Genomic DNA, 27,879 nt, shown 5'->3' on the forward strand with positions numbered 1-27,879 from the left:
AACATTCTCGTTGCCTCTCGATCCTTCTCAAGACCCCTCTCCGGACACGTGATCACCCCCGAGTCCCCCCACCTGGGGCCCCCTGTATGGACATTCAGGATCATGTGTCTACTGGGTCAACCAGAGTGCCATGGCCCGGGGCAACCCTGACCCTGGGCTGACGCTCACCCCCTCCCCCTCGGGGGAGCCCCCGCCACACGCTGTGCGTGGTGCCCGCACTATCCCAGTGCTCGCCAAGCCCCGCTAGGGCTGGTGTCACACACAGCCACCCACACGGTGCTGTTCCCACTAGGGCTGTGTCACACACAGCCACCCACACGGTGCTGTCCACTAGGGCTGTGTCACACACAGCCACCCACACTGTGCTGTTCCCTCTAGGGCTGTGTCACACACAGCCACCCACACGGTGCTATGTCCGCTAGGGCTGTGTCACACAGCCACCCAGACGGTGCTGTCCACGCTAGGGCTGTGTCACACACAGCCACCCACACGGTGCTGTTCCCACTAGGGCTTTGTCACACACAGCCACCCACACGGTGCTGTCCACGCAAGGGCTGTGTCACACACAGCCACCCACACGGTGCTGTCCACTAGGGCTGTGTCACACACAGCCACCCACACTGTGCTGTTCCCTCTAGGGCTGTGTCACACACAGCCACCCACACGGTGCTGTGTCCGCTAGGGCTGTGTCACACAGCCACCCACACGGTGCTGTCCACGCTAGGGCTGTGTCACACACCGCCACCCACACGGTACTGCCCCCGATCGGGCTGTGTCACACACAGCCACCCACACAGCGCTGTCCCCTCTAGGGCTGTGTCACACACAGCCACCCACACGGTGCTGTCCACGCTAGGGCTGTGTCACACACGGCCACACACACGGTGCTGTCCACGCTAGGGCTGTGTCACACACAGCCACCCACACGGTGCTGTCCACGCTAGGGCTGTGTCACACACAGCCACCCACACGGTGCTGTCCCCACTAGGGCTGTGTCACACACGGCCACACACACGGTGCTGTCCACGCTAGGGCTGTGTCACACACAGCCACCCACACGGTGCTGTCCTCGCTAGGGCTGGTGTCACACACAGCCTCCCACACGGTGCTGTCCACGCTAGGGCTGTGTCACACACAGCCACCCACACGGTGCTGTCCACGCTAGGGCTGTGTAACACACAGCCACCCACACGGTGCTGTCCCCGCTAGGGCTGTGTCACACACGGCCACTCACACGGTGATGAACACGCTAGGGCTGGTGTTACACACAGCCACCCACACGGTGATGTCCCCACTAGGGCTGTGTCACACACAGCCACCCACACGGTGCTGTCCCCACTAGGGCTGTGTCACACACAGCCACCCACACGATGCTGTCACCAAGCGAATGTGTCTCCGTATAATTAATTCCTTCGGTTGCTGGACAGCTCGCATTCCGCTCAGTTCCTCCGTCCGCGGCGTGTCGCGTGAGCTAGCGTCCCGCTCCTCCGACGCTCTTTCTCTCACTCCTCCGCTACCGCGCACCACTGGCAGACGACGTGCGGGGAGCCGTCTCCGCGTCGCCACGTGGCCGATGGCTCGCGGAGACCCGAGACGTGCCCCCGCTTCCAGCCTTTACACAATGACCTCGAGCCCCTTCCAGCTTCCCCTTATATCCCCTTCCCCCCCCCTCGTCACCCAGACTCCGCCCCTCGCCACACCCTTCACGAACTTTCAAGATGGTACCACCCCCCTAGCGCCCGCGGGCTCCGCCCTTGAACTTTGCCCCCGATGGTTCGTGTTGCCTGGTTGGCTTCGAGGCTGAGGCGGCGAAGGCCACACCACCAAATATCGTAGTGTGATTACTGTGGAGGTGGTCCACCCACTGATATGACAAATATCATAGTGTTATTACTGTGGAGTTAGTACACCACTGATATGACAAATATCGTAGTGTGATTACTGTGGAGTTGGTACACCACTGATATGACAAATATCGTAGTGTTGTTACTGTGGAGTTGGTACACCTGTAATAATGGACTCCTTCACAAGATGTCGCTCTCCGTTGGTCCTTTATTGGGTTCTTTACTCGCACCCGCTGTTCCTCGCTCCGACCCTCGCCGTGCGCCCCGCGCACGCTCCGTGTGGCTCTCTCTCTCTGTCGCCGTGCGCCCCGGGCACGCTCCATGTGGCTCTCGCCACGCCGTCTCCTCCGGCCCCTCCGTGTGCTCTCTCCTCACCCGCCCGGGCCACACCGCCCTTCGGGTACCCCGCACACGCTGCTGGCTCTCTCTCTCTCCGTGCGGTCCCGCACGCTCCGCTGCCCGCGCACGCTGGACCCCAGTACGCCTATCGGCCCTGACCACGTGGCAATGGCGCCACTTCTCCCTCCACCGCCAGCGTGGCTCCCTCCGTTGTTCACTCTCTTCTCTCCTCCCCTCCTCCTCCGTCTCTCTCCTTATATCCCCTCTCTCACGTGACCCAAACTCCACCTTCTCATACTGCCCCTGTCTCCGCCCCCACTCACCCTGACGACCAGGCTCCGCCTCTCCAATACACCGGCCCGTGTGAGTGGTGCGGAGGCAGCGCCCACCCTGTCCTTGCTCGCATTACACTACCCCCCCCCCCCCGATGAAAAAGCCAGTCGTCCTCGGCTGCAACAGAACAACAATAATGCGAGCAACACATTACACACCGGCATAAGAAGACAACGGAGAGAAGAACAATAACAATTAACGAAAGGGAAGGGATTTCGAACGCGTGCGAGTCACCGGGCCGTCCTGCACGGGGGTGCCCCCCGGTGCGGAGCGTGGCCTTGACGGGGTTTTAGGAGCGGCGGGACTGGAACCGCCCACCGCTGTTGGGGGCCCGTCACTCCCAGCGTCCCGTTCCCCAAAGAGGCCCGTCATCGAGCCCTCCCGCAACTGCGCCCGAGGTGGGTTTGTAGGGGCAGCGGGGTCAAGTGTCCCCATCGCCGTGGTAGGCCCACCCGGAGCAGGATCACCGCCGGTCCGTCTACAGGAGGCACGACAGGCGCATTTGCAGGTTGAACAGGCAAAGTCAGTGGCGCATCGGTCGCGACAGACACCGGCAAGGCAACATTAGGAGATGACGCATCCGTCCGCTGGGCCACATAGGGTTTCAATCGGGACGTATGCACGTACCAACGCCGCGATCCGAACCGAACACGCGCGGACTGCGGACTAGTAACCTCAATAAGCACCACCGGCCCCTGCCACGGCCTATGCAACTTACGGGAGGTCCCCACCGGTACCTGCGGGCAGTGCAGCCAGGCCATGTCCCCCACCCGCTAGGGGGACTCACCATGCGAGCGTCGTGCACAACGTTCATTCTGGGCCTGGGTCTTGGCAGTAGCCAATCGGGCCCCCTCCCGCGCCTCAGCCACACGACGAACGGTGTCCCGAATATAATCGGGGAGAGGCTTAACAGGACCCTTCACCCCCGTGCCCAGCTGCACGTCCACCGGCGGCACGTTCTCGCGGCCGTACATCAAAAAGAAAGGCGAGTACCCCGTCGACGCATGTGGCGTCATCCGGTATGCGGAGAGCACCCCAGGGATATGCAAATCCCAATCAGCCTGCTTTTCACTAACCGTATGACAGAGCATCGCCGATAGGGTCCGATTAAGACGTTCAACCATCCCATCCGTCTGCGGATGGTAGGGAGACGTCCGTACCTTCCTGGTCCCCAGTGCAGCGCAGCCAATAATTTAAAAGAAAAATTTCGCCCTTGGTCCGTAAGCGACCTTTCAGGCGCCCCTTTGTCCATTACATATCCGAACAGGAACGCCTCCGTGATAGACGCCGCTGACTGATCGGCTAAGGGCCAGGCCATCGGCCAGCGGGAAAGATATTCTACTCCAACCAATACAAATTTGTTACCCCGAGCGGATAGCGGAAAGGGCCCCAAAATATCCAACGCCACTAATTCATTAATCCGTGACACCTGTATGGATTGCACTGGTGGAACATATGGGTGTTTAGGCGGTTGTCCGTCGGGCACAGTCGGAGCACGCCCGAATGTGCCCGACGACATCAGTCGTCATGCCGTGCCAAAAATAATCCCGCTGTAACGTCAACAAGGTTTTCTGCACTCCGAGATGTAATAACTTCTCGGAATGCAGAATCCGAATCAATTCATATCGCAGCGACACCGGTACAACAAGCCACCAGCGATCGTGCAAGCCTTCCCTCCACATTAGCAAGCCATCCCGGAGAGCAGCTCCCGGCGTCCCATCGGATAGCGAGCCACCCCTTACCTTCGCAGCCCGACCCCGCAAGGCCCCCAGTGAGTCATCAAGCAATTGTTCGCGAACCCATACCGAACGTGGCAAATTCAAAACCCCATCAGCCGGCTCTGGACACGCGGGAGCGTCAGGCACCTCCACAGCGAACGTAACCGTCCGAGGTGGCAGCGGAACCCGCGTGCACCTATTTGTGCCCGAAGTGCAAGCGCACGGGGACCCCTGCAGCAATCTAGAAAGTGCGTCCGCGTTCGCGTGATGCGATCCCTTCCGGTACTGAATTTCAAATGAAAACTCCTGCAGGGTTTCCAACCATCGTGCCAATTGGCCAGATGGTTGATCAACCCTCAGGGCATATTGCAGAGCAGCATGATCCGTGCGCACAATAAACGTACGGCCATATAGATACGGCCGGTATTGGCGAAGAAAATGTACTATGGCCAAGAGTTCCCGACGAGTAACGCAGTAGCGGGTCTCCGCCGGATACAACACGCGGCTTCCATAAGCCACTATGCGTTCGACGCCGTCCCTATATTGGGACAGGACGGCCCCAATCCCCATGTCACTCGCGTCGGTATCCAGGATAAATGGCCGAGTGAAATCCGGATAGTCCAGCGTCGGTGCCGATGCCAAACGATCGCGTAGGCTTTGAAATGCCGCCTCCTCCACCGGTCCCCAACTGAACCTCCGCCCTTCGCTGTAAGGAGGTGTAAAGGCCTCGGGATCGTGGCAAAGGCAGGCACAAACCTGCGGTAATAAGAAGCGAACCCGACGAACCGACGCACGTCCCCCACTGAGGCCGGAGTCGGCCAGTTCCGGACGCACGCCGTCTTCTCCGGGTCAGTGGCCACCCCGTCCGAGCTGACTATGTGGCCCAAATAGCGCACGGATCGCTGCAACAGGTGACACTTTATAGGCTTAAACTTCAATTTAGCGGAACGCATCCTCGCAAACACCGCGTCCAATCTCCGCAGATGTTCCTCAAACGTGCGGCTGAAGACAATAACATCGTCAAAATATATCAGACACGTGTCCCACTGCAGACCGGTCAACACGAGTTCCATCAATCGCTGGAACGTCGCCGGGGCGGCTTCAAGCCCATGGCAAGACAATTATATTGAAACAAGCCCTGCGGCGTACGGAAAGCCGTCTTTTCCCTCGAGGACTCGTCCAGGGGAAGTTGCCAAAATCCCGATGAAAGATCGAGAGTAGAAATTTTTTTTGCCCCAGACAAGGCATCGAGGGAGTCATCCATACGTGGCAGGGGGTACGCGTCCGCAACCGACACTTTATTCAACCTGCGAAAATCGACACAAAACCGCAATTTCCCATCCTTTTTCTTCACAAGGACCACTGGAGCACCCCACGGATTATTGGACGGGGAAATAATGTCGGCGACCAGCATATCCTCCACCGCGCCCCATATATGATCCCGCTCCGACGGACTCAACCGATGCGGGTTCATGGGCCGTGAAAGCACCGCGTCCCGTGTGGCTCTCGCCACGCCGTCTCCTCCGGCCCCTCCGTGTGCTCTCTCCTCACCCGCCCGGGCCACACCGCCCTTCGGGTACCCCGCACACGCTGCTGGCTCTCTCTCTCTCCGTGCGGTCCCGCACGCTCCGCTGCCCGCGCACGCTGGACCCCAGTACGCCTATCGGCCCCGACCACGTGGCAATGGCGCCACTTCTCCCTCCACCGCCAGCGTGGCTCCCTCCGTTGTTCACTCTCTTCTCTCCTCCCCTCCTCCTCCGTCTCTCTCCTTATATCCCCTCTCTCACGTGACCCAAAATCCACCTTCTCATACTGCCCCTGTTTCCGCCACCACTCACCCCGACGACCAGGCTCCGCCTCTCCAATACACCGGCCCGTGTGAGTGGTGCGGAGGCAGCGCCCACCCTGTCCTTGCTCGAATTACACACCCACTGATATGAAACAGGTCCCTGCAGGGTGGGCTGGTAGGAACGAATAACCAAAAAATATAAACATAATGTATTATTACACTTGTTTAGCCAGGAAAGCCTCACTGAGTGTAAAGGTTTTTGTAGGGTCCTGCCAAGTGTTTGCAGTAGGGGGCGATGTTGCTACACCTAATCGGACGATACAAAGGGAGAGTTTGAGGCCTAGTTCGAGGCTTTAGGCCTAGCTGTAGGCTTTAGACCGCTGTGAGTTAATTTTTAATTTAAATGTTTCAATTATTAATGTAAAAGCTTTAAATGTAAATGTTCTATTTAAAAACATCAGGGAATGTAACATTGTTAAACATTAACTCCCTTTCACACACGCGGGGGTACGATACGAAGGGAGAGTTTTAGGCCTATTTCTAGGCTTTAGGCCTAGCTGTAGGCTTTAGGCCGCTGTGAGTTAATTTTTAATTTTAATGTTTTAATTAAAAGCTATCTCAGGGAATTACTAGGCTTTAGGCCTAGCTGTAGGCTTTAGGCCGCTGTGAGTTATTTTTTTATTTAAATGTTTTAATTAAAAGCTATCTCAGGGAATTATAAGGGAATGTTACACTTGTTTAGCCAGGAAAGCGTCACTGAGTCTAAAGGTTTTTGTAGGGTCCTGCCAAGTGTTTGCAGTAGGGGGCGATGTTGCTACACCTAATCGGACATCGGATGGACGGACGGACGATATAATCTATTGTAGGCTGGTTCACTTCGTTCCTACCAGTAAAATATTGTAGTGTTATTACTGTGGAGTTAGTACACCACTGATATGACACATATCGTAGTGTTGTTACTGTGGAGTTGGTACACCACTGATATGACAAATATCGTAGTGTCATTACTGTGGAGTTGGTACATCCACTGACATTACAAATATCGTAGTGTTGTTACTGTGGAGTTGGTACACCGCTGATATGACAAATATCGTAGTGTTGTTACTGTGGAGTTGGTACACCGCTGATATGACAAATATCGTAGTGTCATTACTGTGAAGTTGGTACATCCACTGATATTACAAATATCGTAGTGTTGTTACTGTGGAGTTAGTACACCACTGATATGACAAATATCGTAGTGTTGTTACTGTGGAGTTGGTACACCACTGATATGACAAATATCGTAGTGTCATTACTGTGGAGTTAGTACACCGCTGATATGACAAATATCGTAGTGTTGTTACTGTGGAGTTGGTACACCACTGATATGACAAATATCGTAGTGTTGTTACTGTGGAGTTGGTACACCACTGATATGACAAATATCGTAGTGTTACTGTGGAGTTAGTACACCGCTGATATGACAAATATCGTAGTGTCATTACTGTGGAGTTAGTACACCGCTGATATGACAAATATCGTAGTGTTGTTACTGTGGAGTTGGTACACCACTGATATGACAAATATCGTGTTGTTACTGTGGAGTTGGTACATCCACTGATATGACAAATATCGTAGTGTTATTACTGTGGAGTTGGTACATCCACTGATATTACAAATATCGTAGTGTTATTACTGTGGAGTTAGTACACCACTGATATGACAAATATCGTAGTGTTGTTACTGTGGAGTTGGTACACCACTGATATTACAAATATCGTAGTGTTGTTACTGTGGAGTTGGTACACCACTGATATTACAAATATCGTGGTGTGACGACTGTGGGGACCTCTGAGTGACATCTCACATCGGAGGGCCACCACCACCACCTCCACTCCACTCCACCACCTCCACCCACCATTGGCAGCCACCAGTTTGGGTCACAACAGCGTTAGGGGCCCGCTACGGTCACCCGCGAAACGCTTCGCGAACGCAACTCGCCCCGGGGACATTCTCCAACCGCGCCCACCGGACTCGCGCCCGCCCCTCCAGCTCGTCGCACCGTTCGAACAGCGCCCCCGGGGCATTCTGCTTTCTCGAAGCTCCGCGCGCAGCCGCTTCCAGAGCGGCCCGAGCCCCGGCCAAAGGCGGCGCGGTGACGCCATTTTGCGTGGCCCACCTCGCCGCTCCCCTTCTCCCTCGGCGCACGCCTCGCTCCTCCACCGCCTGCCGTTCATGTCTTCGCCGCCGTCGTCGCTGCCCTTTCTTCCCTTCGTTAAGAGCGGCGGCGGGCACTATACCACGGCTTGTTGTAATCGTAGTGGTGGTGGTGGTGGCGGCAATGTCGTCCTTCTCGGAGTCTGCGCTGGAGAAGAAGCTGAGCGAGCTGAGTAACTCGCAGCAGAGCGTCCAGACGCTCGCCCTGTGGCTCATCCACCACAGGAAGCACTCCCGCAGCGTCGTGCAGGTCTGGCACCGCGAGCTCAAGCGAGGTGAGCAGAGCGCACTCTTGCAAACCACCGGGGGGGGGGGGGGCATGCGTGTGGGCACGGGTACGTGGGGTACGTGGGCACGGGTACGTGGGGTACGTGGGCACGGGTACGTGGGCACGGGTACGAGGGCAGACCCCACGAGCCGTGCCCACCCTTGCACGGTGGGGCACGGCACGGGTGCGCACGCGGGCACGATGATGATGAATGGCATGATGGAGACACGAGGGTGTTTGCACGTGGACAGGTACAGGTATGCGGGTACATTGTACTGTATGCTGAACCCCGTACGTAGCCCAGCGTGCTCGTGTGTTCAGGGACAGGCCCTGGTCGTGTGCATGGAGGCGAGCACGGGCATTGGTTATTGGCACGGTTACGGAGTCATGGGTACGGGTTTGATGCACGTGGACAGGTATGGGCACGGGTGTGAGGATGGGCACGGGCACAACAGCGTGTGGGCATGGAGACGCGAGTACCGGTGTCGGCATGGGGGAGGGGAGACGTGGACGAGAGTGATTGCGGGTTACTGCACGCGCTTGTGGGCAGGCTGTGGGTGACGAGATGTTGACTACCTCGCCTGGTGTACAAGAAGTTTTCATTTCATTCATTAGGTATAGCCCTGTGAGCCATGCGGCTCTTGAGTCGGGTGCAACCGCAACAAACAAAATATGAACACAACATTTTAAAGCGACGACGCGGAACAGAAACATCCAGGGATAAACCAGCAAAAGAAGGCCGTGGGTTCAACCCCGACCCTGACCCATGCTGCTGTGTATTTGGAGTTTAAACTTATCTCTCTCTCCCCCCGTGGTCGCGTGGACTTCTCTCCGGCTCCTCCGGTTTTCCCCCCTCCACGTTTAGAATTAACATCACGCGTTTAGAGCACTTTGCTGCTATACATTATTACGTGATGATTCCACTTCGTTGAACTTTCATTTGTGATAGCCAGGCCGCTTCTGAACAAGAGCTACGTAGCGGCTCAGTGGGCATTCTTATCTGGTAAAATGTAACAAAGAAATAGTGTAGTTTTTTAGTATCCCCCAACTCCCCAAACCTGGCCCGTTCTGTGGACATTGAAGACCGCGGTGCCAGCCGAGGTGCTGTGGGGAGATATCGGGTGAAGTGGCTCCATAAATGTGACGCTGAAGGTGCGGGACTGGTAGTGCTCCTGGCCGCTACTACTGGTGGCTTCTAATGGAGGTGGTGAAGCTGGGTCACGTAGCCCACATGCCCAGCCACCGCATGCCCCAAGCAGCTTCTGTTTGGCCGCATCGAGGGGGCTAAACGGCCACGGCATTGGCTGGAGATGAGATGGACTGATGCGATACGGGAGGATGTGGAGCCGAGTGGACTTGTCGAAGACTGGTAACCAGCGGTGTCAAGATCGGCCTCTGTGGAGGAGGAGGCTCGTGAAGGACGCTGCTACTGCGCAGTTGGAGGCAGTCGCCCTGCAACAACAACGGAGGGCAGAGGAGCGACGCTCACAACAATGAGCGGAGCGCCGTGCAGATAAAATACAGCAAGTTAGCACAGTAGGGGGTAGAGCTGGTGCATTTGCCAGTCATCTCAGCCAACCCATGGCACCTGGATCTGCCCCGAGACCTGTTCGCGAGCCTTCGACACTTCACGTGGCCTCAAAGTGCACCTGGCTTGGCACGGTCGCCGTGGTGACATCACCACACTTCGTGGCGATTGGCGGGAATTGGTATTGGATTGGTGGAGCTGGCGGTACAGGTGGTGGCTGTGGTGGTGGTGGTGGCGTGAAGACGCCAGAGATGGTGGTGACGGTCGCAGGTGCCAGAGGCCACCAATGGAGGTGGAAAGTGGATTTTACTGACCATTGAGAGGGCATTGCTGGTGTGTAGTTGCCAGGTGAAGGTGCAGCTAGGGGTTGGGGGGGGTCATGTGCGTGGTGTCGAAGGGTGAGGTGAAGGGAGGATCCATTTTTGCAAAGGTGCAGTCGATGTTGGTGGTGGTGATGTTGGAGTTAAGTAGTAGTTGGGCGGACAGGTATGGGCACAGCCTTGGAGACGAGTCGTGCAGTTCGAGCTCGTAAGTATGTACAAGCTCATTAAATGTGTGCACATTTATGGGCGATACAATTTACGTAAACAAATGTTAAAAGTAACATGTTTTAGCCCATAGAGGTATTGGACTTCTAGGCTGATGTTAACCAGCAACGGTTGATTATTACAGCAAGTTCTAGACCAGTTTCAAACTTTTTCTTCTCATCAGCTCACTCAGGCCAGTCAAACCAAATGCTGCCGAAATTGCCAAAAGTTCTTGACAAGAGCCACCGACCCTGAGGGGTTGAGAGTCACCTGAGGCGTTGTCGAAGGCGATGGTGACAGCGTAAATAGATCTTGGAGTTGCTGGTGATGGAACAAGGTTGCGTTTGGGGTGGTGTTATAAAAAGATGGGTAGGCGTATGTATATGTTGAACTACTTTCGTACCATAGCCAACCGTGCTAATAGGAGGTGTGAGGGAAGGACAACAAACTAAACACAGAAAGCAGTATTAAAGAAAGGAGTTTTCAATCGAGTTTATTAAAAGTGCATAGCTCCAGCGGCTTCCTAATATCAGACGGAAGAGCGTTCCAGATGGCTGCAGACGCACATCTGAAAGCGCGCGATGCAGTGACTGTGGTTTTTGGAAGAGGTGATATTGACATAAAGAGGAACACGTGCATTGAAGAACTTGCACAAGTTAGACAGCAGATTGATTGTTAAGAAAGTACGTGGTGGGCCTGCGGCTGGAATTGTTGAGCCGGAGGTCTATCCTAACGACGCAGTGGCCAGCAAAGGAGTGAACGCGCCCGAGAAGGCGTCCGCCACTGAAGTTACGGCATTGAATTCGGCTCGTGTGCTGGAGCCAGGTGGAGTGTTGCATCGCGAGTCTTGTCCGAAATACGTAGCAACGGCTTAGTGACACGTTCGTTCGGCAGTGGCTGTATCATGGCTGATTATGAGGAATGTAATGATGGCTAGTATTGTGGAGGTCAGGTAGGGTGTCTCAGTCGTTGGCAAAGGTTGTGTCTGCTGAACCTTTTTTTGTGCCAAAATAAACTACTTGGTGGAACCAGAAACACATTGTTCATTGCGTCGCAATCGGCAATGACTGCCTGTCTAACGCGATGCAAGACCAATTAGTGGGAGTTCACTAAAATCCGTTAAAGTGCAGCGTGGTCTGTAACTGGCTCTCAGTGTTGTTATTGTTTTTTGCATCATGGCCAGGTATTTTTGCTAAACGGGTGTTGAGCGCAAATTACTTTGTGAAAAATGTATGTGCTTTGTTTGACTATACTTCACCTCGATGCACGGTGCTGGTTTGCAAAGTGGCCGTGCGCACCTAGGTTTCAGACATCACTTTCCATTGATGTTATACGTGGCCCGGTAATCAAACTCAGATCGTCGGGTTGATAGCGCATTGCTTTAAATGCTGTGCCACCGCTCCACCCCTGCTGTTTTGCTTACACACGGTCAAATGTCACTGTGGCTGGCTTTTAGGTGAATGCAATGAATGTGTAAATTCTCAATTACTATTGCCTTTCTATTTAATGCAGTGTCATTGTCATGTGACCAAATCACCCGGAATGCACCCAATCTCATCAGATTTTGGCAGCTATGGGCTTATGTTTGAGTCTGTATAGTGCTATGATGGGCAGCCACGATGCGTGTAACAGGTGTCGTAGGCTGCTGCGGAGCTACGTTGCAAGCAGCAGATGGCAGTGAGGCAAAGTCCTTTGTCGTACCGTAGTTCTATGCTGCCCAGCGTGGTGAAGAATGTTTACAGTAACAGACAAGGCCAGGGAGGACTTCATACAGTGGTGGGGTTGATGAAGGGCTGAAAAAATGTCGTTGCTGCAAAACCATTCGTTGTCAATTTAGAGACGGAAGAGACAAACATTCACTTGCAACGTAGCCTTTCGCGACCCATAAACCTCTTGGTGGGACAATTTTGGCGATCGCCTGATGAGGCTGGTTGTAATCACCAGGGAAACGTCACGGTACTCGAATTGTAAATGTTGTAGTGGGTTTGCTCTCCAACGCACCGGTATGCTGAACTAGTAACTAATTGGCACGTTTTGTTTACATGACAAACCTTACTAATTGACTGTCGAGTTGTGGTGGGTTTAATAACACATTTATGTGATCTAACCCAAAAAAACATTAGTTTTGGAAACTATTTTTTATTTATACATGAAAAGCGCTTTAAGTCTCACTCCTTTATTCTGGAACTCCTGCATTTGGATGGCCGGCCGGTTACCTTCGTGAGAGTTTGGCTTCATGTGGGAGGAACCCGGAGAAAATCACAGCAAATCGCAGCACGCAAGAGGATAACACTCAACGCGGCAAACAGGCTTCGGCATCCTTTGCTGTACCGTTCTGCCATTTCTTGGCCACCTTGTGGCCCCACACATACAAGTACCAAGCAGGATCAAAGCCTGCTTGGCTTCCGAGTCCCAACAAGCTTGGGTGCTGAGTATTCGGGGGGATTGGGTCGGTAGTCGGAAAAAACGCACCAACTCGGTGGACTCTCACCTGGTAGAAATTAATCTTACGAAGCAGGCGGCTCGTTTTGTCCACCTGTGTGTGTATGTAGTGATGTTTACACACTGCACCAAGTACTCATTTCAGGCCGAGTCGGCCTAGGGGGAAGAGGCCCAGGACCGGTTCAGATAATTGTCACTGGTGTTGGCTGTGAGCGGAAATTGAACTCTGGTCGCTGGGTTCGTAGCGCAGCGCGCTAACTACTACACTGCCGCTCCCCACTGTGTCTTTGTGTGTGTATCAGCGGTTGCGTAGTGGTTGGCATGCTGCTCTACGAACCCAGCGACCCGCTCACAGCCAAGACCAGTGACGATTATCTGAATCGGTCCTTGGCCTCTCCTAGGTCGACAGCCTCAAATGAGTACCAAGTGCAGCGTATAAATATTGCCACTAGGGAGACAAAGACTGCCGGGAATGTTGCTGGCCACCGACCCTCTCGTGTGCCGTGCCGGCCTTCATAGATGCTCGCTAACAACACTAGCCTCCAAAGTCTGTTAAAGCCACACGGGATATTTTGTATTATGCCTTCCAGCAAAGCCGAGCCGGAAGCTGACATTCCTCTACCTGGCCAACGACGTGATCCAGAACAGCAAGAAGAAGGGGCCCGAGTTTGGACGAGACTTTGGGCCCGTGCTGGTGGACGCCTTCGGACATGTGGCCAGGTGAGCGGAGGTCTCCGAGGTCACAGGTCGCCTCGTGAGCGAGCGAGCTTTACACCAGGCACACCAAGTGGGTGGGTGAAAGGGTGGGTGGATGGGTATAAGGGTGGGTGGGTGGTTGAAAGGGTGGGTGGGTGCAAGGGTGGGTGGGAGAAAGGGTGGGTGCATGAGTTGGTGAATGAATAAATGAATGGGTGGGTGGGTTGCAACTAAAGGCCGACCCAAATTCGGTTTCCGCACCTAAAGTTGGCAAATGGCCTCGTTCGGCATACTTTCGGTTTCGGACGAAAGTCAATTTTTTACTTTCGGTTTACTTTAGGTTTCGGCCGGAAGTCAATTTTTAACTTTCGGTCTGGTTTCGGTTTCGCCCGAAACTGATATTGACTTTTGGTATTTTTAGAATATAACGCTAGTGCTACGTCTATCACTCTGCCTATCGGCTGGTCAGTCGGCGCTAGGCAATCCTATACGATAGGGTGCAAACACACACACACACGTCAGCAGCAGCAGCTTGGGAGCGAGGTTACAGCCGCAACCACGGTCTGCTAATGTATATACGACCGCTCAACAGACGGAAGTCTGTCTGGCTGAATGCGGAAAAACTGTTGTTTCCTAACTACAACATTCGTTTGTTTGGATATAATTACTAAGTAAGTAACAACTAAAGATTTTATATTTAGCGACTCTTACTGCAGGCTCTGAATGATTAGTTCTAGATTTCTTTTTCATTAAAGTAGCATTGCATCATGACATATTTAATACATTTTGTGTTCGGTAACTTCGGTTATATACCTTTCTGTTTCGGTCTTGGTCGAAAGTGTAGTTAAACTTTCGGTTTTGGCTTAGGTTCCGGCCGAAAGTGTAGTTAAACTTTCGGTTTCGGTTTTGGCCGAAAATAAATTTTTTACTTTCGGTCTGGTTTCGGATTTCGGCCGAAACCAGAAATTTAGTTTCGGTCGGCCTCTAGTTGCAACCTGCACTGTGATGGTTGAATCGTCATTCTGATAGACTGCTTCTTCAACATAGGTGGCGGAATCAACGAGTGAAGTGCACGGAAACAGTAACCTCAGTAGTAGCGATAGCAGAGTGATAAGGAGGCGAGAGTGATTGCTGGTCGGCGAGTGTCTATGCATATATGTTGAACTTGTTTCGCACCGTATGTAGCCAACCATGCTAATCGGAGGTGCGGGGGAAAGGACAATAAACTAAACACAAAGCAGTTGTAAAGAAATGACTTTTCAATCTTGATGATTTAAAAGTGCATAGCTTCAGTGACTTCCTAAAATCGGAAGGAATAGCGTTCCAGACGACCACAGAAGCGCAACTGAAAGCGTGTGGTGCGTTGTCCGTCTTTGTTCGATGGTTAGCCAAAAGGCGCTGCGAGGATGAAAGTGGCTGGAGTGAATTAGTTCTGGATCTTCGATCAATCCGGCTGCTTCACGTTCATTTCTGTAGAGTGCAGTGAGGTCGGAACTGGGTACTCGCCGCAAATGGGAAAGCTGCAGAGTGTTCTACGTTTGGTCAAATTTGTGCTTTGCGTAGTCGTAACGGCGCTAACACTAGACAGGAGGGGGATGAGCGAGACAGAGTTCGGAATAAGAACAGCAAACTCTTTCCAACGTCTAAAAATCAACCGGTGCATACAAAACACCATTTACAAATGTCCTGCACAGTTGAGAACAAATACAATTTAATACAAATTATATAAATATTAAGTTTAACAACAGTGATAAGTGCCTGCTCTCAGTTTTTAATTCAAAAACGTCTTCCAATTAGGGTTTTAATGATTCGCCTCCACACCCCGCTACTCAAAATTGTATTGTCGCGATTCGATTATAGAGTGAATTTTCTTACATTGTGGAGATTGTAGCGGCCACTAAAGGGTACGGGTAGCCGGGTATCGGGTAGGGTACGGGTATCGGGTACCCGATTGCGACCTCTGGGATGAAGCCATGTTGCAGGCGCGGGTGGGTTGATTCTAGGAACTTGAATTGTGAGAAGAGACAAGACGTTGGGAAATGAGTGACAAACGGTTACTCACCAGTGACTCACGGCCTACCCGTACCCGTACCCGGCCCCACCAAGGTCGCAAACAGGTACCCGTACCCGGCTGTACCTCCCTTAGGCTATCAGGTTGAAGGGGCCGTACCCCTTCATGTTACAGTCGCTGTTCGTAGAGTTGGTGAAATAAATGCGTTGCCTCCAGAAGTCGTCTCCGTGTAGTTAGTTAGACACGCAACATTTGGTGTCAGGATTGGCCTAGTTAGTGACCCAGCTCAACATGGCACAGGCTCAAGAATCGATATTGATTCATGAAGCGATTTAATCGTTACATTTTTACTTAACACTATTGTGATGCGGTGTGGATGGAAATACGCTCTCTTTATTCATCCAAGAGTGTGATTACAGAAAATACGTGTAAAATCCACCAGGCAGCGATTGGCGTAGATTCCGAAACTACATACATAAACTAAGGGTATTTGTGCGCGACTGAGCGGGAATTGCAGCGTGAGGCACGCGCCAGTGGTTGCTGGAGATTACCTCATCACTCCCGCTACACCAGCCAATCAATTGCCAGGAAAACAACCCCATGCAACATGGCCGCTGCAAAATCCCTAAACCAACATGGCCACCATGATGTAATCGCTCTGTGTGTTCAGTCAATCTATGGCTGAGGTAAGTTGTATACATTATTCATTTTTCTTTCAAGTGATGTTGGTTTGATTTTCTATGCATTTGTACGAGTGTGTGAGTGCCTGTATGTAAATCAGTTGGCGAATGGCAGCTGTTGTGGTTTTTGTGTGAAATTGTTTGAGGGCATTACTTTGCATGGGAATCTCTTAATGTGTGTGTGTGTGTGAGGGTGTTTTTGTGTGTGTATATATCTTATGCAATGTGCTCGCCTTAATAGTTGCTCGCTAACAGTCTGTTAAAAAGTTATATGGGTGATCTTTGTAACTGTATTTATTTACAATGTGTGTGTGTATGGGATAGAGTATTTGCATGCTATTGTGCACGCGCATTTGTGAGTTTGGGTGTGTGTTTGTGAGTGTGTGGCAGTGTGTGTCTCTGCTTGTGTATTTGTGATATGTGGAGCGGTAGTGCAGAAGCTAGCGCACTGCACTACGAACCCGGCGACCCGAGTTCGATTCCCGCTTATGGCCACCGACACCGGTGACCTGGTGCGGTGTGTAAAAATTGCCACTAAGGAGACAAAGGCGGACGGGCATGGTGCTGGCCACCCGCCCCGTCGTGCGCCGTGCTGGCCTGCATAGGTCCTCGCTTACAGCACTTGCCCCAAAAGTCTGTTATGGCTATACGCAGGATCTTTTTCTTTGTGATGGTGTGTGTCTGTGTGGGAGCGCCTGTGTGTGGACATGAGCAATGGCGGACTTGGTGAGTGTTCTCGACTGCCCCTAAACTCTCTCGTAAGTCACGCAATTTATTTCGCCCGAATCCCATGTGTATTCGGAGCGAGAAGTCTTAGATTACGCAATTTCTAGAATTGCATGAGACATTCGGTACTCGGGCCCGGGGCATCTTCCCACCCCCTACTCCCCCATAGAGGGCATGGGGGTGGGTGGGGTGGGGGGACCCCATTTGTTACCTTTTTTCCGCCGCGTGCCGTGGCTTGCAATGCCGCGGCGTGTGCCTCAGCGTCTTTCCCCCCCCTCCCCGCTGTCGGCATCTGACGAGTGTTGTTATGGCACAAGCGTCGCCGTTAGTTGGGACGAGCTTGTCGGTTTGAGCCACGAATCGCACGTTTGCGGCATTCTGCGCATTTCTCCGATGCGAGTTGAAGTTCACCGGTCGTTACGGAGCCCTGCAACCCAGCGGCGTTAAACTTACTGGACCCCCTCATTGGCCGAGGTTCAAAGAATAATAATGTAGTGGCAGCCGAGGAATGGAACGCGCACCCGAGAGGACATCCACAGAAGAGACAGAGCGATTAAATAATCAGCTTCTGTGTTCAAACTAAACTATTTTTTATTTTACCAGGTAAGGCCCACTATTTGTCAGAAACGACCTGGCCACAAATAAAACCTCAACAAAGGGACTTAGCATCTGGAAATGCATAGTGGACAAATATTCTAAATGCATGATTCTAAATGTGGAGGAAAAAACCTGAGAACCCGGACAAAAATCCACGCAACCACAGGGAGGACATGCAAACTCCAAATATACAGTCGTCGGGGTCGGGATCAAACCCACGACCTCCTGTATACCAGGCCAGGTAGGTAACATCTCGCCACCGTGGTGGTCGGTAGATGATTACATTTCAGTATTGTGACAGATGGTGACGGCTTTGGAGGCCTTAATCCATGGCTGATGACGATGTTGGCTGAGTGGCTGCGTGTGTGTCCCCACTGCGTCTGCCCCGATTCCCTGCGCGACGATTCCTAGAGAGGCGGAGGATTCCTGCAAGAGGCCCATGGAGCGCGTGCTCGCCATCTGGCAGGAGAGAGCCGTCTTCGAGGCGGACTTCATCGACCAGATCCGACGGGCCATCGGTGAGTTCCGATATCATCGTCACGACTCACACCTCTTGCCGCCACCGTCATCATCAACTTGATTACCATTATCGTGGTCGCCGTCGCCACCATCACCATCACGATGATTATCATCATAAAAAATCATGGGTGAAGTAAAAAAGGACGGAAGAAAAAAAGGAGAGAATTTCTCATTGTGAATAAAAAAACATTTAGAACCAAATAAGATGAAAACTACACACCGGTTTCGTGATTACGCGTTACTGAATGCCCCCTCACAGGGTCTACTACTATGAAGTAAAATTGATTGGCTTATTTATAACGCTTTCAATTTAAACGACGAACGTAATTTCTCATTGTTCGGCGACGAACTGCAAGACCAAAAAAGCCGAGCGGTGGGCTATTGTGAGAGCGGACACCAAGGTTGGGTTTCGACTCGACAGCAACGACTGGATCTGGCGTGAGGAAGGAAACGCTAGCGGGGTGTGGTAGCATCGGCAGAATTGGCCATGGTGACATCTTGACCTACATGTTCGAACAACAAATGAACCAAACGCATCTCAGGTAGCCAAAGGGCCAACCCATCATTACGGATCTTCTGTACGCAGCCGTAACATGAGTGCACACGATGGCTTGCTCCCGCAACGACGTTCTAAACTTCCGTGCTCGCCCCTGAATGGCGGTGCTCCTCTCGTTTGTTGCCGCCATTCGCTCGTGTTCGCCACCACGCGTGGGGGGCTCGGAGGTGACGTCGGCACTCACTGACGCGCGCGACGTTGTGCCACAGGTTCCCTGCCCGGTGGCGACGCGCCAAAGAAGGCGGCGCCGGACGTGAGTCGGCAGGCGGAGGAGAAGAGGCCGCCTCCCGTCGCCGCAGGCCACGCCAGCGGCAACGGCGGCGACAAAAAGGCGGCCAAGCGGCGGCACGAGCAGGTGCAGGTGGCCAAGACGGAGGAGGAGGACGACGACGACTACCTCGTCAACTGCTCCCCGCGCGAACCCCCCGAGGTGAACCTCACCGGCCCTGATTTGCCGTCCTCTCGCTTTCTCTCGCTCTGTCTCTGTCGGGTGGCCACGGTCGCCGTCACACTTTGACGGCTTTCGTCAGCTCGTTGTTTGCTAGAATGAAAAAAAAAACTTCGACGCAAGTTCACTTTGGCGTGTGTGTAGGTTATTTTGTTTTGGACTATTTTGTTACGTTACCCCCCCCCCCCTTTACTTTTGTTCCTCTTTCCTTGGCCTTCCCTTCACCTTATTAACCTTACCACTTCCCGTTGCTTGCAGTCCCTGTGTGAGTGGGGGCGCTGAGCCCCAATCTTCTCCCCGTCCCAGAACCCAGGAGCACTGAGTTCGCGGAATTTTTGTACACACCCCCCCACCCCACTTATTACGGTTCATGCCTTTTACCGGGCTCTTGTCAAATAAAGAAACTAAAACTATAAAAAAAATTGTATGTAATTCTTTTGACACCCAATTTTCATCAGCGAATGCAACACTTTCTGTCCACCTCCCACCTGCCGGCAGACGGAGGAGCTGATCAAGGCACTGCAGGAGCTGGAACAAGCGGCGTCGGGAGATGCGGCGGTGCGGCGCAGGATAGCAGCGCTGCCTCCTGAGGTGCAGGACCCCTCGCTACTCTCCAAGATCAAAGGTGCCCTACGATAGTCGTAACGTACGTTCGGTACGAGGTCTCGCCACGGTTCGATGGCTTCGCGACACCTGGGCTTTCCGTTAAACGTGGAATTGCTGGCGCTCTGACCGCTTCCGTCTACGCATGCGCGCCCACCCACCCACGCGTCCAACCCCAACCCTTTGTTGCGCCCGCGCCTGGCAAACATTAACGTGACCGCGCCGGGTCGATCGGCTTGCAGATGCGCCGTCGGCGGAGCGGCTGTCGCGGATGGTGGAGGAGGCGTGCGTGCTGTTGGCCGACTACAACGGGCGGCTCGCGGCCGAACTTGATGACCGCAAGCAGCTGGCGCGCATGCTCGCTAACTACCTGCGCTCGCAGAAGGAGCTGCTCGCCCAGAAGGAGCGCAAGCTGGAGGTGCCCGTACCCTTGTTTTGCTACTAGCCCTGCGCTGTCCGCCCTACCGCTTGCACGTTGCCTGTTCAACCTGTCCACCAAACTGTCAGGAATCTCCATTAACTCTGTCTCTGCCCTGCCATGCACACATTGTCCACACAGCTGGTCTGTTCTGCTCTTGAGACATGTCCGTTAAGTCATGTCCATTCTATCTTGTACACAATGTTCATCCACCTTATCCACTCGGAGTACAACATGTGCACCCACCCTGCCCGCCTTACCTTAGGCTGTCCTTCCCCTGCACTTCCGATTAACACGGTTGGCTACGTACGGTGCGAAAGAGGTTCAACATACATACCTTGTATAATCTTGATTTGAAGTTTTCGTGACTGCAGGAATCCATACTCTTTGGTTCTTTCGGTAAAGTCACGTCTTCATTTCGCTTGCATTGCGATCGAAACGTCGTGATCTATTATTTTGTCTAACTACGTGACTTTACCGAAAGAACCAAAGAGTAAACCTCGTATCGTTTTTCCTTGAAATAATGTGAGTGGATATTCCATGTCCTGCATTTAAAACAAAAATTTGGGGACCCTAATAATAATTTGTCTCACTCCCAAAGCTAAAAAATCGAACAGCGTACAAACCACAATGTCAACTCGTTAAAGGTATCTCCACGCTGCGCAGACATGTCACGCGCCAGGCAGTCCCCAGCTTGGTACAGGCAGACCTCGCTTAGCACGACCCCATAGAACGCCGATTCATTACAGTGCTCTTTGTCCTGGAGAAATACATGTACAACAACAAAAAATTAAGAAAATCACTAAATAGAAAAAAGTGCTTACGAGTAAGGGAACGCAGCACTGGGGAAATGCGCCCGCCGCCATTTTGTTTGCATTAGCTCGGCCAATGAGATCGACGGATGCACCGAGCCAGCCAGGAGCACCCCTCCCCGCCGCGGTTCGATTATCACTATTCGTGGTCACGGTTATGTATTTAAAAAAAAATTCCCAATGTTATTGCATCATTTATCATTCAATGTTATTACAGTACGAACATCCCTCGCCGATGTTTAAAAAACACACCCGCCCATAGCTCCTCCAACCTCGTCTCTCACTACTGCCATGTAGAAGTACAGCAGAATGCATTGGTAATTACAGTCCATAATACTTAAGTTATTATAATAATATTATTTTTAATCATGAGATCATGTTTATTATTAGCGCAGTTACCAATACCCCAATGAAGCCCTCATATATGTAAGAAATAACACTGTTGGGAACGCATCGCATATATACACAACAGTATAATTACCATATTCTTCATTCTTACGGTAAAATCACATAGAAGGGAAATAATAAAATAATATTATTATTTGCCTTCTACGTGACTTTACCGAAAGAACCAAGAATATAAATCCCTGCAGTCACGAAAGCTTTAGATCGAAGTATAATTACCCCTTGAAGTGCCAATTTGATTTAGTGCTCTCATCTCCAGGAAAGCATGGTATGATAACCTCAGCAAGGTGTAAATGTGCTGCATTCTTAAATTGCGAGTGTCGGCACGTCGGCCCGTCAGTGCGCTCACCGGACTGCCGTGTGTGTGCGCCCCGTGTGCTGTTTATGCCGCACTTGTGGTGATGCAGGAGTACAAGCAAAAGCTGGCGAAGGTGACGCTGGTGCGGAAGGAGCTGAGGACGCACATCCAGAACCTGCCCGACTTCTCCAAACTTCCCGCGAGCACCAAGGGGCTGGCCCCGCTACCTTCGGCGGGCGACCTCTTCTCTAAAGACTGAACGAGCGTGCGGCCTGTCTCTCACTGTCTCTCGCCTGCCTGCGCGCCTAGGGCTCTTAAGTTGTGTATATATTTTTGGTGCCAGACCGCTTAGCAATTTGGCACCGCCGCGCCGGGTTGGGTCTTGCAGTCAGGCCAGGCCGGCGCTTAGCTGTCACAATCCACCGGGCGTCGACGGAGGGCTTTCCGGTTCGCCGACTCAGCGATTGTCTCCGAAAAATTCCGTGTTGCACCGTGGCTCTGGAGCCCAAGGTCTGGATTCTGGCCCATCCCCTGGCTGCCTGCAGCCAGGGGATGGGCACACAAATCGCTCCCGGGCAGCGCGACACCACCCTGGGCTTGCTGGGGAGGCAGCACTGAAGGCGTTGGGGGGGGGAGTGGTGGGGGCGGGGGGGAGGTCTGTGACCAACCACCATGGAGCAAATCCCAATTGGCATTGCCCTGCTGACGATCACAGAGAGCGGAGTTTAGTTTATCCTGGCGAATAAATATGAAAGCGTCGAGCATTTGAATTCCGTTTGGGTTTTCAAACGCATCCCTGTTGCGCGTAAGAGGATGACGGCAGCCCTGTTTCCGGTGGAAGCTTTTACTGAGTTCGCTCTACAGAGCCTGCTCAATACATTTTATAAATATTTTATTTTTAAAAGTGCGACTCACATAGGTAAGCTCTGGACCCGCGTCCAAAGTGGATTTATTGGGGCTGCCGTCCCGTTTGTTTGGCGGGACCTCCTCTGGCAACCCCGCCAAAACAGTGTCCGTTTGCGTAACGCACCTCGAGTGGAAACGTTCTTTGTCGTTGAAGCGCAGTCAAGTCAAGGAGGAATAAAATCACCGAAGAGGTTTTATGCCTCTTCGGTGGATACGAACGGTCAAAGTCCTATGTCGCACACTGCCTGCGTCTGTTTGACTTGTGGCATGTGGATCCGGCCTTGTGGTGATCACAAGAGAGTCGGAGCTTTCCATCCCCGGTGCTTGGATGACGCGTGGGGAGAGTTGGCCTCAAGTTGATGTTGACGAGGTCTGGACACCACACTTTGCACCGCTCTGTCAACGCGCTTGCGACATTAAACAGTCAACTCTAAAAGAGATGTCAAATGTAAAGTTGAACAGCATAATGTATGTAATCAGTCTGTTGTTGAAAAAATGATTTTAAGAGTTATAGAGTGTTTTTTTTGTTACTTCTGGCGGTGCGCACATGAAGTGGCGCGTAGGCCGCTATTACAAGGGTCGGTGACGCTTCATTTTATAAAACTTGTTTTGCCATGCAGTTTTACGTCTTGATTATCGATCCGGTGCGTTCATTCTGCTGGAAACTGCTTGCGATTCTGTTTATAGACAACCCCCCCCCCCCCCCCCCGATAACAACGATGCATGGTGTATTTAAATTGTACGTGACATTACTACTTCTGTAACAGCTCACGATTGTGGACAGTTGTCGACTCGAGGTGCGGGCGGAGCGTGCCCGGTGTGACTCCCTCGGTCTCCACGGCCACATTTCGGCTGTTCCCAATGTTTTCCCGCGTCTGTACAAATTTTTGCAATAAACTGAAAATTCACGCGTTAAGCCTCCCACACCCCCCGCCCGCCGCCCTCCTCCCACTACCGTCATCATCTTCGGTACGCGTTCGTACACATCGTTGATGTCAAGTCAATTGCCGTAGCTGGCCTGGTTTTTATTATTATTACTTTTACGCTTGTTTACCCAGGTTAAGCCTCGCCGAGTGCTGACTTTTATTTCAAGAAAGTCCTGATACAATTTCGCAGTGGGGCAGGGCCCGCGATTGCCTCCGGTTAGCACGGTTGGCTGCGTACAGTGTGAAAGAAGTTCAACATTCTTACAGATACTACACAATCCCAGGTTGAATAAATAGCGGGGTGGTCTTATTTTTTTTGCCAACTTTGGACTGCGTGGCGCTAGCACACGTGGCCTTAATGCTCCTTCGAACGCCGTCGCGGGATCTTTGACGTCCACTGTGCATCAGACGGCGGGGAGCGTTTTCTGGTTAAGACGCCTACAGCAATCAGAATCGGAATATTGTATTTATACTGGAGGAATCCGATGAGCTGTAAAGCTATTTTTCACATGTCAAGTAGGGGTGGGTAAAAACGTTACAACAGCAAACAATACAAAAACACGATGGGAGTGCAAACTCTGGCAAAGGTAAACAAATCGCCCAAAAGCCTACAAATAAAACTATACAATCCCCTTTCTACCAGGCAAAGCCCACCGAGGTAGTAACTTATTTTTTCAGAAGCAACCTGGCCAAAAATGATAGCTCAAAGTGGCCTATCATGTGGAAATGTACAGCAGCAAATTAATTTTAAACTACTTTAATGCACGTTTCTGTATAAATTCCCAGGGCGGCCTGTCGGGTTTGAAAACCGTGAGCCTCTACGACAAGCGGAGAATGCGCTGCCGCTGTTCCATATCCAGGGCCACTTGCAAATTAAACTCAATTCCGGTCTCGTGAGTTCTCACCCAAAAATAATTATGTGATGGTTGGATTGTTGTAATCCCTCATTTCATTGCACTGTAAATGCCCCCCGGTTTTTTTAAATTTGTGGACTCAATAAATGAGCCCTGGAATTTCCACCGCTGCTTTGTGAATGTATGTTAAGATTACTGATGAATCCTTTCCCGATTGACGGTGCGGAGTCGAGCGGTTTGTGGTGGTGGTTGGCGGCGGTGTGCCGCGAATAAACACTGCAGGACCGCGCGTTCTCGCACCGGTCGCCTTCGCTCCATGAGCAGTCGAGAACGAGTGGTGGCGGTTTTCGACGACGAGTGTTCACTATCCCACGCCACCCGGTGATTCGATTTGGTTGTCCCCATTCATGCTATGATTTATATTCGTGAATCGCAACATGTCTGCGTTTGTCGCCTATTGCTAGAGGTTTGCACATGATGCGTCAATAAATGAACCCATAATTCGTAAGGTTCCACGATACACGCGCATCATCGAATTGTGTAGAAAGAAATATGTAATGTGTGTGCAGGTGTTACTGATGTTACGAGCAAGACGGGGGGGGGGGATACAAACGAGACGGTAAAAATTGGACAATCGATTGTTGACTCGTAACATCCCCCGGTATCGTGGAAATTCAAATCCCCGATGAGTTGAATCCTCACCCCGACGTTTTTTTTACCGTCTCGTAACTTTTTCTGTCTCGGTTGTACACTGATGTTTGCATTTGTTAAGCCTAAATGTCAGAATCAGAATATTTATTTATACTGGAGGAATCCGATGACCTATAAAGCTCTTTTTCACAGATGTCCAGTAGTTTTTACAGATGTCTAAATGGAATACTAGCGAGCCATTTTGTATGTTAAGTTGCGGTTGCATTCACATGCTATATAAATCCAAGTTGTACATAGTTATCATGCTTTGGAAATAATAGATTTTCGCCTACTTTTATCCGTGTCTCCTGCGTGTAAGAATCTATTTTAAAAGTTGCATTGTCAGATGCCTAAACATTTGGTGTGTGTGTCAGCAGAGGGCATTTCAGCAACATCTATCATACTACTTCTTTCTCCCGCTGCTGCGCTCTATCTTCACTATCCTTTTGTGGACCAGCGTGGTGAAATATGGTCAAATAACCCCCACGATGCGGGCAGCATAGAGAGGCCCTCATCCAGCAGTGGATTGACGAACGTCTATGAAAAACATGTCAGCGACTGGATCCTCCCTAGGTAACCACTGTTGACTTTCCACAAAGTGGTACTCTATTCATAATCTATCACTCCCCTTAAGAATTATGGGCTAAATCATTAGCACAATGTGCTATTCTATTGCGTTTGGCAAGATGTTCAGGAGATAAATGGCAATGTCAAAGTCGACTCGCCAATGGAGGCACAGTTGCTGTGCCTCCATTGAAGGATCGCAGACGATGTATGTTGAACTTATTTCACACTACGTAGCCAACCGTGCTCATTGGAGGTGCGGTGAATACAGCAAACTAAACACAATTTTTCTAAAGAAATTTGTTTTAAATCTAGATTTAAAGTGCATAGCTCCAGTGGCTTTCTAATATCGGAAAGAGAAGAGCGTTCCAGACGGCCTGCAGAAGCGCATCTGGACGTGCGCAATGCTGTGACCGTCTTTGTTCGATAGCCAGCCAAAAGCCGCCGCTGCGAGGATGGACTGGAGTTTGCGTGATGGTGGTTTATGCTTCTTGACGACGGTAGTGTTTTCCTGGAAGTCCCATAACTTGGGTTGCATAGCGTTATTGGGTGGCAAAAAGAAAACGTACGTGTTGTCAAAGTCAGTGCTGGAGTAAGTTAATAGAAAAGAAATACATTGCTTAGAATACTCGGGAGAGTACGGTAAGCAAATGTTATGAAAATTCTTGTTCGGGCATATGGTTTCAGCTGGATGCGATTTGTCAGATTCCCAGGAAGGGGAAAAAAAGAGACCTACCACGACAACCGAGTGAGGCGTGTTCAGTGGGGTCCCGTTACATGTTGATGTTCGAACGATTCTGATAATGAGCATCCAGCGACTTGTGGGACAAGCGGAAAGGCCCCACCACGCAGGGGAGAGCGTGGCACTCAAGATTCCGCACCTACATCGCTGTGCCCCTCCATTTCCCGTTGCCACGCACTATCATCCCCAATCCTGCCTGCCATTCCCCAGCAGTACGTCTAGGGGTAGTGTCCTGAAACGCAATCAATTATGAAGGCGTTGCCTCGTGTATACATGAATTGGGAGGCTGCACGACAAAGGGATGCGGCACGACAATGGGGGACTGCAGGGATGAATACTCCCGACTCGTGCTTAATGTGAACACTTAAACATCGCCACTCGAGTGGACGGACAAGAGCCCCAGCGGTACAGCTCGTGACTTACGTGGAGTGTGATCGGTGGAAAGCCGCGAGGATAACAGTTGGGGGCAGTTAACGGACAGCCGTGGGGCTGGCAGTTGGGGGCAGTTAACGGACAGCCACAAGGTTGTCTGTTGGGGGCAGTTAATGGGCAGCTGCGAGGCTGTCAGTTGGGGGCAGTTGACGGACCTCCACGAGGTTGTCAGTTGAGGGCAGTTAACGGACACCCCTGACGTCAGTTGGGGGCAGTTGAAAGACAACCACAAGAATGTCAGTTGAGGGAAGTTAATTGACATTAACGAAATTGTCAGTTGGGACAGTTAACGGGCAGCTGCGAGGCTGTCAGTTTGTGGCAGTTGACGGACAGCCACGAGGTTGTCAGTTGGGGGCAGTAAACGGGACAGCCACGAGGCTGTCAGTTTGGGGCAATTAATGGACAGCCACGAAATTGTCAGTTGGGGGCAGTTGATGGACAGCCACGAAATTGTCAGTTGAGGGCAGTTGATGGACAGCCACGAGGTTGTCAGTTGGGGGCAGTTGATGGACAGCCACGAGGTTGTGAGTTGGGGGCAGCGAATGGACAGCCACGAGTTTGTGAGTTGGAGGCAGCGAATGGACAGCCACGAGGCTGTCAGTTTGGGGCAGTTAACGGACAGCCGCGAGGTTGTCAGTTGGGGGGCAGTTGATGGACAGCCACGAGGTTGTCAGTTGGGGGCAGTTGATGGACAGCCGCGGAGGTCAGTTGGGGGCAGTTGATGGACAGCCATGAGGTTGTGAGTTGGGGGCAGCGAATGGACAGCCACGAGGCTGTCAGTTTGGGACAGTTAATGGACAGCCACGAGGTTGTCAGTTGGGGCAGTTAGCGGACAGCCACGAGGTTGTCAGTTGGGGGCAATTGACGGACGACAACAACGAGGCTGCCATTCATAATAGAGGTTTTTGGGTTAGATTGCGTTATTTCTAAATGTGGTGGCAACCCTCCACACCCGACACGGCCAATCAGTAAAAAATGTGTCACGTTGATAAAAAAAACTAAGAATTCA

The 27,879-nt window shown here is 51.9% G+C and overlaps 1 protein-coding gene across 1 annotated transcript; it reads left to right on the plus strand.

The window, feature by feature from the left end:
* Positions 1–8,106: 8,106 nt before the first annotated feature.
* RPRD1B (regulation of nuclear pre-mRNA domain containing 1B) lies at positions 8,107–25,430 on the plus strand. The gene is made up of 7 exons (XM_078617437.1): positions 8,107–8,497; positions 13,578–13,707; positions 18,109–18,215; positions 18,982–19,202; positions 19,719–19,845; positions 20,066–20,241; positions 21,866–25,430. Exons 1-7 carry the CDS (start codon positions 8,347–8,349, stop codon positions 22,013–22,015), a joined length of 1,062 nt encoding a protein of 353 aa, XP_078473563.1. The 5' UTR covers positions 8,107–8,346; the 3' UTR covers positions 22,016–25,430.
* Positions 25,431–27,879: the final 2,449 nt, after the last annotated feature.

The sequence above is a fragment of the Lampetra planeri genome, chromosome 54 (genome assembly GCF_965212315.1).
Source record: "Lampetra planeri chromosome 54, kcLamPlan1.2.h2, whole genome shotgun sequence".
NCBI lineage: Eukaryota > Metazoa > Chordata > Hyperoartia > Petromyzontiformes > Petromyzontidae > Lampetra > Lampetra planeri.

Bases quoted from the DNA above. Each gene is read 5' to 3' on its own strand.
- RPRD1B (XM_078617437.1), top strand. From the start codon at position 8,347: ATGTCGTCCTTCTCGGAGTCTGCGCTGGAGAAGAAGCTGAGCGAGCTG. The intron at 13,708-18,108 runs GTGAGCGGAGGT...GACGATTCCTAG, and splicing joins GCCTTCGGACATGTGGCCAG to AGAGGCGGAGGATTCCTGCA. The intron at 19,203-19,718 runs GTGAACCTCACC...ACCTGCCGGCAG, and splicing joins CCCCGCGCGAACCCCCCGAG to ACGGAGGAGCTGATCAAGGC.